We start from the raw sequence: 16,759 nt of genomic DNA on the forward strand, positions 1-16,759 counted from the left end.
TTTACGATGTATTTTATATCAAAAAATGTATGAAATTCTAGATCGAATTGCGTATTATCCGATGAGCATGCGTATGTTGTGTTTTATATAAAAAATATAAATAGAAACTTGAGACGGTTATGTAAGAGCTAAGTGCCATTTACTTATTGATAACAAATCAATAATGCATTTTTTGTGTAAATATAAACAAGGCATACAAACTATTTCACTCAATTTGCAATGACCTTCCAATAAAATGTGTTTATTTATGTTTTAAAGATAAACATTGATGTTATTTAATTTTCCTGCAACGTTGAAGATCATAACGTATAATTTGTATATGTTATTTATACGTTAAGTTTTCCGTTGTTGTGCCCATAGGCTTTGTAGAGTTGAACCATGAGATGCAAAGAGAACTGAAATTGGGTCGGCCTCTTTTTGACTGAAGTTTGTATGTACTTAGTGGGCTCAAAATAGAAAGTTCTCGAAATTATGATGCCTTGAACTCAAAAGTGTATATTAAAATGTAAATGTCAGTAAAAGGGTTAAAGAAAATCTCTTTTGGTGGGACGACCAAATACAGAAAGGTGGTCAGAAATCAACAGTAATATAAATATATACAAATATAAAATCAGTTTCAAGTTGCTGCATAACTGCTAGTTGGACCAATTAGATAAAACTTCAGAGTGAAAGAGGCTGCTTTTAAGAGTCGTATCGGTCGTTTCAGCGTAGCTCTGTTGGTGCAAGTTTGGCTGGATTTATTATTCAAAGAGATTGACTAATGCTGATATATCTAATACTGATTATATCACTATTTGGCGTGTGTATTGGTAGTAGATTCAAAATAGGCACGTTTTCTGTTGTGTTAGTTATCTTCTGTAATGTGCACTTTGGGTGTGCGGTATATGTTGGTAAATTTTTTTTTTTTTTATTAAAGTGGGGTCCAACATTATTGATGCTTTTAAATGCATCGGCACTTTTAATCGATACCGTTGATAATTTTCAATAATACACATAACGACTCTTTGTTCTTTTCACCAAAATACAATATTTCGCAATTTTTAGTAAATTTGAAGGACATAAATCTGTTAATTTTGTTAATTTAAAAAAATCTTGTACAGCTGATTTTGACGCCACGATTGTGGTTAGTCTTGATGTTGCAAATTTTTGATCTTGATAGATAAAAATGAGATGGCATCTGATGTATAGCACAATAATTCAGACTCAATTGTATTTAGAGGTTATGTATATAGGCTATAATATTATATATAATTATAAAAAATATCATGTTTTTATAAACAACAAAGGTTTACAGTAGCTTAATTATAAAAGACTCTAAAAGTAAAGCTTTTAAATAAAAATACATATTGACATTTCGATTTACTAACCAAGTTCATCGTATTATTTATTTTAATTTTAAGTAAATTATAAATAATTTGTTTTAAATTATAATTATAAACTTACGTATGTAATAAATAATTTCCTGAACTAAATATATTTAATCAACATTTGTGATCTAGTCATAAACTTAACATCTAAAACACCCATTATTGTGTGCAAGAAACATCCATAATAATTTTAGAAAACGATGTGATAAGAAGTAGAGATCAATAATAAAATAATATACCTTTTTCATTTGTATCAGTGGGAAAATAAGATAATACTAAAAAAAAATATAGCAACGCCATAAAATAACCTTAATAAATATTAAACAATATGGCACTTAGTGCCTATTTAATTAACGGTATTACATAAAAAAAATTGCGTGCTATACCCATTTATATTAATTAATACATTTTTAAGTAGAATACATATTTTTTGTGACAGTTGTAATTTACTTGCATTATTATAAATGGCTCATTAATGTTATTCATATTTAATTTAATAATACTTGTCTTGTAGTACTGACGTGTACGATGGTATTTTTATCAATAATTATGTATTAATATAATGATTAAAACTAATCTAAATATATTTTTATCTTTTACAGTACAAAATGAGGGGAAAGGCGCGATTGAGCGCGTTTTGCCTACTTCTACTTTCTTTGGCGGAATTGTCACAAGCAGGTTAGTTTTTTATGTATAATAATTTTTAGATAACCACAAATATGTATTAACAAAATTTTAACACAGTAATTTAACAAAATAAGACAGGCACGAGGCAACTCAAATTAAATAAACAATATATTGATACTCATATAATTAATTGCAATAAATAATATTGACATGAACCTATGGAATTTTAATATCAATATTATTACAGTATGTCAGGCATAAAGTAGACGGTGATATAACCGCAAATTGTTTAAATAAATAACTTAATTATTATTTGTGTATATGTAATATAAGGAAAAACGTTGAAACCGCAATAAACGAACGCCTCCCAGTAAAGTTGTGACTTAAACAGATGACGGTTCAGGTTTAACTTTGATTTAAAACTGGAAATTAATTTCGGTTAAAAGTTTAGCACATCAATTCGCAGCCAACTTCGATAAGTACTTCGGAAAGCTAGAGAGTTACGAAGGCGGAATTTTTGTGGTATTAAATTTATAAAATTAAAAAATGGGTTTAGTAATTATGACAAGATTCAATATATTTTTCGTCGGATGAAAATTTTCGTCAAATTAATATAATGACTATGGATAAATTTAATAGCCTTAACGACGGTGATTAATCATTTTTCTGTACGGTTATTATGTAATAATATATTATATAAAAATTATAAAATAGCACAGTTTCTTATATGTATATAAAGTCATAAAACAGCACAATTCGTTTCACGTGTTTTGCTACTGCTGAGTCAGATTTTGCATTTTTATGTGAAATATATTTCGCATGTACATTGTATTGCAAAATTACAAACAGCAGTAAAATATTTATAGATTATTATATATTGTTTTGTATAGATTTATAATTATATTTACATAGTCTCAAAAAATGTAGCAAAATTTTAAATCATGCTTTATTCATAAAAATGTTAAGGAATATTATAGTTTATTTTTTAAGCTACAAATTTTGGTTACAAATATGATATTAGATTTACATAATGATATTTTTTATATATTCTAGGCTAATAATTTTAAATAATTTCAAATTTTCTTTAGCAAAGTATTCGAAAATAATTTTAAATCGTATTATTATAGATTTTTCTTATAGTGCATAATATATAATCAATTTGATTTCAATATTTTGATATATATTGTATATAACAAATATATTCTAAGAACATAAAAATCTATATAATTATGTTATACAATGATTGTGTTTGTTACTTTATTATTAAATAAACTACTGTTCTAACTACGTGTTTTTATAATAGATTTTAACCTAATGGGTAATAAAAATTTAAAATTATAATTAAATTGATTATACTCCACTCAATATATGTCAAAAATAAACTAAATGTCGTATTAAATTGTATTAAATAGAAAGATTTAATCAAAAAATATTATTAGACATTTTTTAATATAGAAATGAATTAAATGTTCTGTGGATTTTTTTAAAAACACCTGAACTTTTGGAAATTTTGAAATAATGACGGTTTAAATCTATTATATAATTTTTATCTTTATATCAAAAACATTATTAAGAATATTATATAACGCGTATATACTTTGTTTAGTTTACTAACAATAATGAACGACAGATTTTATGGATAATTTTCATAAAAAAAGAACCTTTAAATAAATATAGTTTTTAATATTATTTAAATAGATAAAACTTACACACTAATTTAAATTGTTTCGATATTTAAAAAATGTTCTGATAAAATAAATATTTTATTTAGTTTACACATATTTTATAGAAAAACTTTTATGACTTAAATTAGTGTGTATTTTTTTGTCTTTATGGCAAAAACATTTTTGTGTGTAACTTTTATATTTATAGAAAATATATTTTTTAAGTGGAGATATTTATAAAATTATAGCAATTGAAATTATTTATTTTGTTTAGTTGGAGTTTATCTAGTATTTAATTATTTAGGAAACGACTTTAATTAGTAAGAAAATTTTATATATGTAATATTCTATGATATACAGAAAATTAAATATTATGTATCTGTTTTTTTGTTTAGCTTATGAAAAAAATTAACGAAAGATTTTATAGAAAATTTTTCATATTTTTTTTTTATAATGATACAACTTAAATCACTAATTTTTATTTTTATGGTTTTTTAAAAACATTATTGAAAATAATAAATAACGCCCATTTATATATTTTGTTTAGTATATGTGTATGAACAATAATGAACGACAAATATTATGGAAATTTTTTATAAAATTCAGACTATTTTTTTTTAAATAACGAAACGACTTAAATCAGCATCTAATTTTTATTTTTATGACAAAAAAATGATTGTGTTTAATTTTTATTTTTATGGATTTTTTTGTACAATGCAATAATATTAAGAATATTATAAAACGCGTGTATTTTTATTTTGTTTAGTTTATGATCAAAAATAAATTAAACAGATTTTATGGAAAAAATTGCATAAAAACTTTTTTTTTATAGTGACACAACTTAAATCACCGTGTAATTTTTATTTTTATGTATAAATAATAAATAACATCGACTTATGTATTTTGTTTAGTATATGTGTATAAACAATAATGAACGACAAATATGATTTTTTTTATAAGATTCTGACTTTATTTTTTTTATTAACGAAACGATTTAACATGTAATTTTTATTTTTTTGGAAAAAACATTTTTGTGTTTAATTTTTATTTTTATGGCAATTTTTTTTTTGTACAATGCAATGATATTAATAGTGTTATAAGACGAGTGTATGTTTATTTTGTTTAGTTTATAATGAAAAATAAACGACAGATTTTATGGAAAATTATACTCAGTGCTTATTTAATAAAAAACTTGTCAGTATGTAATCTTTATGGCAAAAACGTTCTTACATAATGGTATAAATAACCTTAAATAAAGTCGATATATTTATTTTGTTTAGTATATGAACAAAAATGAACGACAAGTATTAAGGAAAATTTTCATTAAACCTAAAATCTAGTCGGTGCTTATTTAAGAAAAACTAATCAATACGTAATCTTTATCTTTATGACAAAAACGTTTTGACACGATGATATTAGGAACAGTATATAACGTGTATATGTTAATTTTGCTTAGTTTATAAACAAAAATGAACGACAGATTTTACGGATAATTTTCATAAAACCAGGAGTTAATTCTTTTTAATAATAATACGACTTAAAGCAGTGTGTAATTTTTATTTTTATGGAAAAAACATTTTTGAACAATGCTTTATATTAAAAATAAAGCATTAAATAACGTCTATTTTTTAGTTTGTTTAGTTTATGACCAAAAATGAATGACAAATTCTTTTGAAAAAAAATTGTAAGATCTAAACTTAATTTTTTTATATTAAAACGACTTTAATAAGTTTATTCTACTTCTATGGCAAAATTATTGTTTTAGAATGCTATTTAGAAATAATATGTAGTGTGTTGTTATTTTATTTATACTAGAATCATAATATTTTTAATATAAAAGTTACATTGAACCAAAAAATCAAGGAAAAATTCAAGCGCTCATTTATATTACGAATAATATTAGCATACATTCATATCTAAATCCTTTACCACCAGGGTTTACCAATTAAATTTAATGACTGTTGAGCCCTTTCATGTTTTGTACAAGCTCATCTCTTAAAAATTACTACCGAACTCTCACTGATGTAATTGATTACTTTATGTGTGTTTCTGTTTTTTTTCACGACTATTTTACAAGAGATATTTAGATCAAGCAACGTTTTTAAATATTTAAATTAAAAAAAGCAATGATTGCATAATTGTGGAATTTTATTATATTTTTGTTTAACCCTTTTCACGAAACTTCACATTCCATCAATTTTTTATTATTATTATATACGATAATGCAAAAAGAAATGTGCCAAAACAGAGCAAAATAATAAATTGTTTTTATACGTAATATCATTGTTTTTGTTAAATTAAGTCACGCATTTTTTACAGTACTTTATCTTAAATTAATTAAATATGTTTTTAACAAAGTATATATTTTTCTCTTAAAACTTAGCTTTCTCCCAAAATGTACAACATATAATTTTAAAACAATGTTTTTTTAATCAAAACCAAACACTATAATATGTTATATTTTGCCATAAATTTTTACCCACTAATGTTAAATACTTAAATTAATACAATTTGAAAGAAAAAAACAGTTTTTATATTGTTGTCATAAAGGGTTGAGATTGTGATTTTAAACAGATTACCTATCATCCAATTTTACGGTTTTATTCTAACATGCATAACCCCATGTTCAATATATTAATTACATATATATATACGATCATTAACGAATGATTCAATTACATTTTCGTTACGATATTATGATGAGGTAATTCAAGGACGGCCGAAAATCACGTTCCGCTCTTCCGTTAATCGTTACGTAAGTCGATTAACGCTAATATTAATTCGGCAACGTTTTCATTAGCGGTTTTGTAAACACATTACGTATGCGCTAAGTTGCATACTATTATATATTACTATGCACTTGCGTTGCATATGAACGCAGCATTTTCAATTTCCACATAGGCGAGTGTCCTAAATATGGAACGTCTGGCTAGGGTCTTTCTTCTCAAAGAATAAGAAATATTTTTAAGTTATTTTTGAAAATTTAAGATAATTTGATTTGATTAATATAGTCTGAACCCTTTATGAATTTCATGTATTTAATGTATATTATTACTAAGCACATTTGTATTTTTAATTTTTTTTTTAAAAAAAACTTTGCTAACTTTAGTAAAATATATTTTGTTTAGGTCGCGTTTTAATATTTGACTCTGCATTTTTAGATTTTCTCGTTCGTTAAAAATATTTAGGTATTGACCTAAATATTTTAACGACTGAAAAACAATACTTAACATAAATCATAAAGAGTAACTTACATATTCATTAAAATATCATTTCTTTCCTTATTAAATAATAAAATGATGAACTGATGTTAAACGATTTTCTGTAGCAAAATTGTAGATTCATCTTACGCGAAAATTTTTAACAATTTGAAAACAAGGCAGCGTATTCTAAATGAATTATTCATATAACGTACTTACCGAGAAAGGATTTGCTGGATTATCACCTGCTTCCAAGTTTCGGGGATAAACTGAAAGCGAAAAATTTGCAAAATTGTTATATCGCATAAAAATAAGAGAGAGAAATGTTCATTATTAATTTCAATATATTTCAGTCCAGCATTTTGATTTATATGATTTCTAGGTATGAATTAATGATCGTAATATAACTGTGTTAAATTTAAGCTTCCACGTTTAACGGTGTCATTGAAATGTAAAACCACGACGGATACATTAAAATGTAATTTATTTTATTTTATTACTTGTATTATAAGATTTGTGTAATTGATTAATTAAATTTGGTAAAGTGTTATTTCACTAACCTTTTATTAATTTATTAAAAGCATAATTTGGTTAAGATTAGCTTAAATTATTTAAATGAATTATAATTTATCTCAACGAGCTTGCAAACACAAGTATGTTTTCGATGATAGCTGTGAGGAGCTGGTAAAAAATATATGGGATGGTGCTGATCTATTCTTAGTTTTTACGATAATTGTTTTTAGTTTTTTTTTAATATTTAATTAATAAAATTATTGTTTGTATAATGGCTAATATGACGTATTAGAGAAGCTTGTCAAATCATAAGTAAAAAACATATCTCGACGCAGCTTCAAAAATAAAAACAAAGACTAAGACTTGATTCACTATCTTGTTTTAAAATGTCGACAATTCAAAAATTAAAAAAATTGTAGCTCCGTTAAAAAAACATTTAAGGAATACAAAACGTTAAGAAATAGAAATTTAAATAAAATTTAAATTTTTTTCTTAACATTTTTAGTCATTTATGTAGGGTTTTTAAGACACAATAACTTCAGTAGTTTTAATGATATATTCGTGAAATTTATTCTAAAAATCTAAGCTATGTTTAATATCCAGTCTGATTCGCTATCTGTTTTTTTTTAAATTTAACTATTCAAAATATAAAAAAATTGTAACTTCATGAAAAAAACCTTTGAGAAAAAAAACGTTATAAAACATAAATTAAATTAAAATTGAATCGAATTTAAAAAAAGGTAAATTAAATTAAAATAAAATGTCATTTATGTGGGATCAGTAACGTAGCTAGAGGGCGGGGGCGGAACGCCCCGGGCGGCAGTTACTTAGGGACGGCATTTTCGCGATGGAAGAACCGTTCCGAAAAATATATTTGAATATGTGAAAACAATAACAGCTTTTGACGAGAATTTTTCACTTTTTGTTTTTGCGCCCTTCTATTGATTAAAATTCGGTTTAAATACACTTAAATTAATACTCTCATATCAGAAGTCCGTATTAATATCGGTAAGGAAATCATATATATTTTTAAAACATAGTGTAATATCTGTAATTCTTCCGCTTATTTTTATCTGATAGATTAGTTGACTTAGTTTGTATTTTGGACTAGACCTGATGAAAGTTCTAAAACTATAATTAGTTTTAGAGCTTTCATTAGGTTCGGTTTGGGTTTGAACAGCAAACGAACGTTTCACAACTGACAAATTGAGTTTCATAGATGATTTAGAGCAACGTTTAATTTCTATAGCGCCCATCACTAATAGAAATATATATTTACGGTTGAAAATGTAATTGGACTTTACTAGTGAAAATATAACGTAACTGAAAAATATTTATTAACTGTAACTTTTATAAATAGCATGTTAAAAAAATATAGATAAAAATCGACCGGTGAAAATGTATTTCGATACGATTTCACTGAAATGACATGTTTTAAAAAATATTTATGGGATAGATTTAAGACTGTTTTTTTTTAGATTTTCTTTGAGGGATAGTCCGAGAATTTTTGGTTTAGAATCAGGAACGAAATTTTAGCTTTTTTTGGTGTGGACAAAAGTTGAGTATTTATTAAAATATTTGTTATAAATATTTCATTAAATAACATGCATTTTTTATGCCTAAAATTAGAAGGAAGAAATGCCTCCACTTTCACCAAATGACTACCAAATTCTTGCGACCTATATTGGACTGCTTTTTTCTGTTCTTGCAGATAAAGACTATATTGAACGGACTATGTTTTCTAACCATAAAGGCTAAATAGCTGAGTGGCTCAAGACTATTCCAAATAGTGCATTCCACAAATGTTTTGCGGATTATGCATTATATCTGTTATTTTTTATCACACTGTATGTACAAAAATATTGAATAAATTTTTAACCATTAAAAGTTGATTTAAAAAAATATATTATATGAAAATTCATAGATAAAAATAATTAAATCTTTAGGTTAATTATATTATACATAATAAAGACACAACATACATTTTTAGTAAAAAAATATAAGTAGCACATAAATCATAGCAAATCAATTATAATAGTATGGAGGTAGTACATATTGAGAATAATTAAATTTCACATTAAAAATTATTTATGGTCAGTTTTTTGTTAATACAATAGTTGATTTCACGTTTATTATTCATTAAAACCACGCCCACTGATCGTTTATGATGAACTATTATATTGAGTTACTTCGAATATTATTAAATCAAATTATAGAGAATTGATGAGTTCATAATATTACCTTGAAAAAAGGATATGTAATAAAATATATAAAAACGTGTAGGTTTAATCAATTGAACGATGAATAACAAAATGTAAATTTTCTTTTTACGAGTTTAATTTATCATTAAAAACACCTAAAACTATATATTTAGTGAAAACCTTGAAGTCAATATGCAACGTTGAATTTAATTCATATTGAATTTTTCTTTAAAAATGCCAGGAAAATATTGAGTACCTCTGTATATTTCAATTCATTTTTCAATCTTCTAAACTATTCTACACAAATATATATAACCATGAAGATCCTTTATCTAATCATGCCGAATCAGGATGTTGACATCGGCTCGCGTGCTGTATGCGAATTTCGGCTTGGCTAATTTTATGGCAACGACTTCCGGCGGGCGCGCCATCTTCATGATGTGATCTTCTCAATTTCACCAATTCAACTCGGCCCGAGGGTCCTGGGCTGTTGTGGTCTTCCGGTCTGCCAATAGACACGTCGGTGTGTCGCTTAATCGAATGAAGCTGCCGGTGCACGCGTGGGAAGTGTGTATATACACACATGATCAATCAGGGGTGCCAAAAATATTTTTGTAAAAAAATATTCAACACATTATTAAATCCAGAACTTAATATCTTCATCTCAACGGTACCACTTCCCCATATTTTAGAATGTCATCAATATCAATGGCAAATGGCAAATGAAAAAATGCTTAAATGGATAAAATTATATGATTTATTAATTTATTTATTGTATCACTTCATAATATTCACAAATAGCACGAAAGTTTAAAATTAAATTTGATTAATAAAATATGGTGCAGATTATTCTATTATATTATATATATTGCATAATTATTAAAAATCAGCTCCAGCTGTAAAATGAGATATTTTTAAAAAAACCTATTTTATAATTAATAAAATAGATGCCACTGATTTTACAGACTTTTACTAAAGTCTGGTGTTCCATAACTTATTGTGAGTGTTGATTATATTTACCTGCTCGTGTCTGTTAAAGTGCAACGAAAGATTTACAATAAATAAATAAAAACATACGATTACGTGAGCGAGTGACCTTGCTCAATGATCGGGAGTGGGTTCACGAGAAATAGTAGGTAGTAAAACAGTATATTGTTTATTAATGTTACGATCCACAATGACTATAGTATAGTATATGTTTTAAAGAACTCAAACGAGATTTTGCAAAAAAAATGAGACGAAAATTTTTCGGTTAAAAATGTTTTTTTTTGTATATATATATATATATTATATACAATTATGCTTTTTTTAAAACCAAATTTTTAAATACATATTGTATTTTAATTATTGTGCAACAATATTAGATATTTTTATTAAATTAGATACAATGATGTTGCAAAAAATACAAAATAGGGCAATGAGAGTAGTTTTAAATCAAAATATATTTACAAGTTGTAGAAGTATGATTGATAGATTGGAATTTATATTATGTATTATATGTATGTTAGTGTAAAAACTAGCTATATCAGCTAAATAGATAAATAAAATAAAAATAATAATAATAATTGCACAAAAAATTAGCACAATAAAATACTTATAAATAAAATTAAATCATTACAACAAAAAGCTAATAAATAATTTATAAAAAAATGTACGTCTTAATTATAAATTTCTATTAATTACAATAAATATTTATTATTAATAAAAATAAATTTATTAAAATTTTAATTAAAAAAATCTAACAACATTATTATAATTTATTTGATAAAAGTAAATATCAACTTATTAAAAAAGTTTACAAGTATTTCAATAGATGTCACTAGTATTTAAAAAAATAATAATTAAATTTTTTAATACAGTTTTTGTATGAGTATAATCAAAAATTGTATTTAAAATATACCGATCCATTAAAAATAATGTAAATTATAATAGTTAAAAGTGTTCCACAATATTTTTAACACTTCATTAATATTTTTTTAGGACCAGTGAACCGAGCTAGTCAAACGTTGAATTCATCGGATGGAAGCCTTGAAGATCCTTTAGAACTATCAACAAACTCGACAGCAGAAGGAGGTTATTATTCGCATTCCTTACTATAAATATTCTAATAGAATAAGCACACAAATTTAGCGCTGCAATTTCATACAATGACACCATCGAGCCCACAACATTCCAAAAATATTTTTTTAACAATGATATCATCTTTTATTTACAGGATGTATATTTGGAATAAAGAGATTCGTTCTTGGAGAAAGCGTTCCGAGTCCAAAGAAATGCGAAGACTGCCTCTGTACCGAAAATGGCATCCAGTGCACTCCGATTCAATGTGAAGTCAGATCAGGATGCAAGGCTTTGCATAGAGCAGACCATTGCTGTCCACTGTATCAATGTGGTAAGTTTATATATATACATTTCAATTAATATAAGGGATAATAAGCAACTTTGCCGAGCATACCAATCATTAATATATTTATTTTACAGAATGTGAACGTAACGGAGTCACGTATTCTAATGGAGAGAAACTGGTCGATCCTGAGAATCCTTGTCAAGTGTGCTACTGTCAAGGCGGTGAAATTGTCTGTAATCAGTTAGCTTGTTTTAGACGAGATGATTGTGAGCCTAGATATGTTCCAGGACGATGCTGTCCGGAATACGATCATTGTCCGCCAAGAGGTAAGTCTTATAAACTCAAATGTATTTGATTTGATATAAATAAATAATATAATGATTCCTTATGTTTACAGAAAAGGTATCAAACACGATAGTGAAAGTAACGTCACAGAAAATAGAGCCGCAGAGAATAACAGAAATGACTACGCAAAGCTACAGTGAAGATAAAATCATAACAGAGAATGTGAAGCCGTTTATTTTGGACGACGATTCAAAACTGCAGTCTTCTGGTGATTCTTTAGAAGATAACGTTCCTTCTAAACCGATTGTGATTAGCCTTAATGGATCACAGAACACGAATAAAGTTATACCGACTCTCAACATTAAAGAAGTAACAGGGACGCTAAACAACGAGATCAGAATCAAAGAGATTCTGCCCGTCAATAGCTATGATTTTTCAACTACCGATCCTTCCAAATCACCGACTAACGTTCGAGAAGCTTCTTATGTAAAAGAAGCCGATTCTAATATTAAAAATGATACGGAAGCAGAAAATGTAGAAGTTTATCAAACACCGCCTATTCTTAGGATTGGAGATCAGTTGTTGTTCTTGAATCGTGGCGATCTTGTTCCGAACAATTCATCAGTGAATACTCCAGCGCCTGTTTTTACAGTGATCGGCGCTGAAGGTTTGCAGAGAGTCATTGAAGATCCCGAGGAGACGTTTGAGGGGAAAGATATAAAAGATGAAGATCCAAATGAAATTAAAAATGAAGAAAATATCAACAACATCAAGGATGATAGTAGTAATACGACAAGAAATTCAGCCGTGAGCTCTGAATATATTGAATATAAAGCAAAGAAGAGTGTCCAAACATCGACTGAAGATCCGGAGCAGATTTATAAAGAAATTGTTTCAGAGTTGTACGAAACGACTACGATGGGTTATGATGAAGGATTTACAGAAAATAATAAATATAGAGATTCTTTGTTGAGCAACGATATTAAAAGAGTGTTTATCAGTGAACTATCTTCGACTGAATCTGATTCTTCAAGTGAAGGCAATCTGATAGATGATTCGACCACTGTTGAACCACAGAAGAACGTGAATCAAATCTTAGAAGAAGAACAACATTCAATACCGATTGAACATCTTCCAGAACATAATCCTGAATATCCGCCTATACCTGAAGATATAATGATCTTGAGCATGACGGAAGATTCTTTAGAATCAGGATCATCTGAAGTAGAATATAGTGGATCAAGTTCGATTGCAGCTCATGAAAGCAAAAATAAAGAAGAAATCTCATTGCTAAAAATGGCTCCTACATTCAATCCTGATTTAGTTAATGAAAGTACTATGTTGAAAAATTCAGAAAAAATCATACCAGAAATCTTAGAATTAGTGAGACCGAACAAAACAAAAGTAACGAGCAATTCTAGTAGTTTTGTTCCAGAAGATTGGTTGAAAAATAAAGAACAAGCTGAGAATAAGCTCAATAATGTCGATATTCCTCTTATAAATTTAGATGCTCAATTACCGGATAGCATATTACTAGCACCTTCTTACAAAGACAGCAAAGAAGAAGATGATAGTAATGATTTTATATTCATGAATCCTAATGCTACTCCAACTGAACGTAGATCAGACATATTCACTACTGAATCATCTGCAGGTTTTACAGAAGATGAAGAATTGCAAAGTGAATTGAGATCGCCCGGTGAGCCGTTCTTGATACCAGAATGGGAGAGGAATACTACAACAGACATTAACGACGATTTATATACAACCATTACAAGCATTTTAATAAATGATTCTGAAGAAGCTGATTTAGATGCGCAAACAACTGAAAACGTGATAGAAAATAGTGAAAAACCAAAGAAGTCATACAAAAGTGAAGACGATGACGGCATTACCGAAGATCCGATTATAAATTTGATCATTTCAACTGAATACGCTCCGATTCAAGAGTCTTCTTCTGTAAAAAAGGACGCTTCTGAAAATGAGAAAGTGAGATTAGACGGCGAGTCTTCTGATAACACGCCAACGAAGAAGCAGAAGAAGACCGGTATCGAGTCGAATAAGATGGGTAATATTTTGGCTGATCTTATAAGTCTGGTCGGCGATGTTGCTTCTATGGGCAATCATGAAACTGAATTATCAACAGTGCATAATAGTATCGAGCCTGAAAAGTATACTGCTGCGACAGCAAAAGAAGTTCAGCCGATCAAAGAAACGACTGTAAGCAATGTTATTATGACGAGTGCGAATACTCCAATGACGACTAGTGTAGAATTGTCTGAGTTTTCAACTGAAGGTAATCTTGAAGATGTGCCATTAGAAAATGAAAAAGTAGAGTTTACAACAAAGAAAGTTTATATAGATAAAGATAGTGACGGTAAGAAAAACTGGAAGTCGACGGAGCATATTAAAAAGGATATTGAATTGATACCTAAAGTTGAAAATAAGGTTAAGAATCCATCTTTGGAGAAGATTATAAATAATGTGACAAATCAGAAAGCTTCTGACGATAAAGTGTTGAAGAAGGATGCTAATAAAAATCAGACAAATGTTTCATTGAACACTAAAACACCTAAAGCTAACAGAAAGACAACTACAACGACAACAACTACTCCTACCCCAACAACTACAACGTTAGCTCCAACAACTACAACTACAGCTCCAACAACTACGACTACAACTACAACTCCAGCTCCAACAACAACGTCTACAACAATGAAAAATATCAATTTAGCTACAAATCCACCACAGTCGATTAATGAAGACGTCGTTAAATCACTTAATATCGTAACTGATTCATTTGAAAATGAAGATACAACTCTAACGTCCGATCCTACAGTTATGAAAGTATCTACAAAGAGTGACTTAAACATATATGAAAGTCAAAATGAAGATAAGTTAACAAAACGAGAAACAAATTCGCAGTTGATTGACTCTTCGGGTCAAATAGACGAGAGTTTGATAAGTATACTAAGGGAGTTCTTCGAAAAGCAATATAGACAATGAAAGATTTAGAGACGTGTTTCCGTAACGAAGATTTGAAACGCTTATAATTATACAATTAAAGAATCTCTCTAATACTATAGCAGCGGTACCTAGAGAGATTTTTAGCAATAATTATTTATTACTAGAGTCGTAAATTATTTTTTAGCCGAAAGGTGTAATAAGTAAATAAATAAAAAAGCATATAATATATGTACTTTTTGTTAGGCGGTAATTTTTAACTATGTACTAGTCTTGATGCGACATTCCAAACGGGGAGTTTAAAAAGATGTTATATTATATAGTTGTATTAGTTATACGATTACATTAAATAGATCTTTTTTCATTGCGTATTAGATTTATTGTTTTCCGACGATGCATTTGTACTCTGAGATGATATTGATAGATATAACGCTTATGATTTATCTAATGTTTTAAATCTTCAACATTCGACTCAATCGATAAAGAGAAAATGTTAAAAAAATATAATTAAATATAAATATATTTTTTATAAATATCAAATAGTCAAATTGTATATATATTTTTAATCAAATACGTGTTTAATGCATTTAATTTGACTTTAAAATAATTTAAAGTATATTATTAGTTTTTATATTTTAAGCACATTGCGAGGTTACGGACTCATCTTGGAGTATGACTGTATAACTGACGAAAAATTTGTAACAATTATAAAAAACGATTCAGTTACACATTTGCAGTCAAATGCGGAGACAGATTTAGTGATTTTACATGAGCATATCTATGCCAGTATTGCCATTGTTAATGTAAGATATTAAATTATATACTCATTTTTATAGTCTCGTCGATTTTATATGTATATAGTGTAAGAGCATACGTGACGTATGCATTATTTATGTCATATGCATCATAAAAACGTATAACTATTAGGTTATTATGTTACAATTTAGTGTTTCGTATAATATGTATATGTATACAAGTCGAATTAATAGGTAATCTCTCCTTTGTGCGATTTCGGCGATGCGCTTTGAAGATATGACAAGACGTATGCTTTTAAAAGAGAGTAAAGTAGCTTTTAGTCGTTGAATATTTCAATGGGCTATGTATTATTATTATATATTATATTATATTATTATGATAACGTCAAAGTGATTATTGATAATTTTTAAATATGTTATCGTTATAGATAAAAAATGATGAATAATGTAATTTAGCACAATATTTCAGTATTTCCAACAAAATTATCATTGTAAAATTGTTGTAGTTTTGTTTTTACATTTATTAATAAATATATGAAATTTTATTTAAATATATCTTTTATTACCTGACTATAAGAATTACATGTACATAGAAAGTGTAATGTTTCGACGGAGACGAAGCATCAAAGGCAACACTCCGTTTCAGCTTGCAGGCGAGTGACGTCACTTTTTCAATCCATACACGTTTATATCGTACAATGTAACATTTATTTCAATATAACTATAATTTATTTATTAATTAAATATACGTAAATACTAACAGTTAAATTCAAATACATTTTTTTATAAGACGTCTATTTCACTATAATAAATAAATCTAAAAACATATGTCTACA

The 16,759-nt window shown here is 27.2% G+C and overlaps 2 protein-coding genes across 5 annotated transcripts in view; one reads left to right on the forward strand and one right to left on the reverse strand.

The window, feature by feature from the left end:
- Nucleotides 1-15,644, forward strand: part of LOC148230096 (uncharacterized) — a 114,298-nt gene extending 98,654 nt beyond the window's left edge. For all 3 annotated transcript variants that reach the window (XM_088196422.1, XM_088196423.1, XM_088196421.1), the window contains 5 exons: nt 1,970-2,045; nt 11,553-11,645; nt 11,788-11,964; nt 12,054-12,245; nt 12,317-15,644. In XM_088196422.1, the coding sequence (XP_088052548.1) occupies nt 1,976-2,045; nt 11,553-11,645; nt 11,788-11,964; nt 12,054-12,245; nt 12,317-15,210 (3,426 nt within the window). In that variant the 5' untranslated portion in view covers nt 1,970-1,975 and the 3' untranslated portion in view covers nt 15,211-15,644. The remainder of the gene's footprint in view (nt 1-1,969; nt 2,046-11,552; nt 11,646-11,787; nt 11,965-12,053; nt 12,246-12,316) is intronic.
- Nucleotides 1-16,759, reverse strand: part of LOC148230094 (DNA oxidative demethylase ALKBH2-like) — a 171,934-nt gene that overhangs the window by 107,280 nt on the left and 47,895 nt on the right. The window contains exon 3 of one of the 2 annotated variants that reach the window (XM_088196431.1): nt 7,078-7,127. The exons of the other annotated variant lie outside the window; for it this stretch is intronic. The gene's annotated coding sequence lies outside the window, so the exon portion shown is untranslated. The remainder of the gene's footprint in view (nt 1-7,077; nt 7,128-16,759) is intronic. 2 annotated transcript variants of the gene reach the window in all.

Source organism: Plectrocnemia conspersa, unplaced genomic scaffold (genome assembly GCF_051122295.1).
Source record: "Plectrocnemia conspersa isolate PC_06_02 unplaced genomic scaffold, ASM5112229v1 ptg000011l, whole genome shotgun sequence".
Classification (NCBI taxonomy): domain Eukaryota; kingdom Metazoa; phylum Arthropoda; class Insecta; order Trichoptera; family Polycentropodidae; genus Plectrocnemia; species Plectrocnemia conspersa.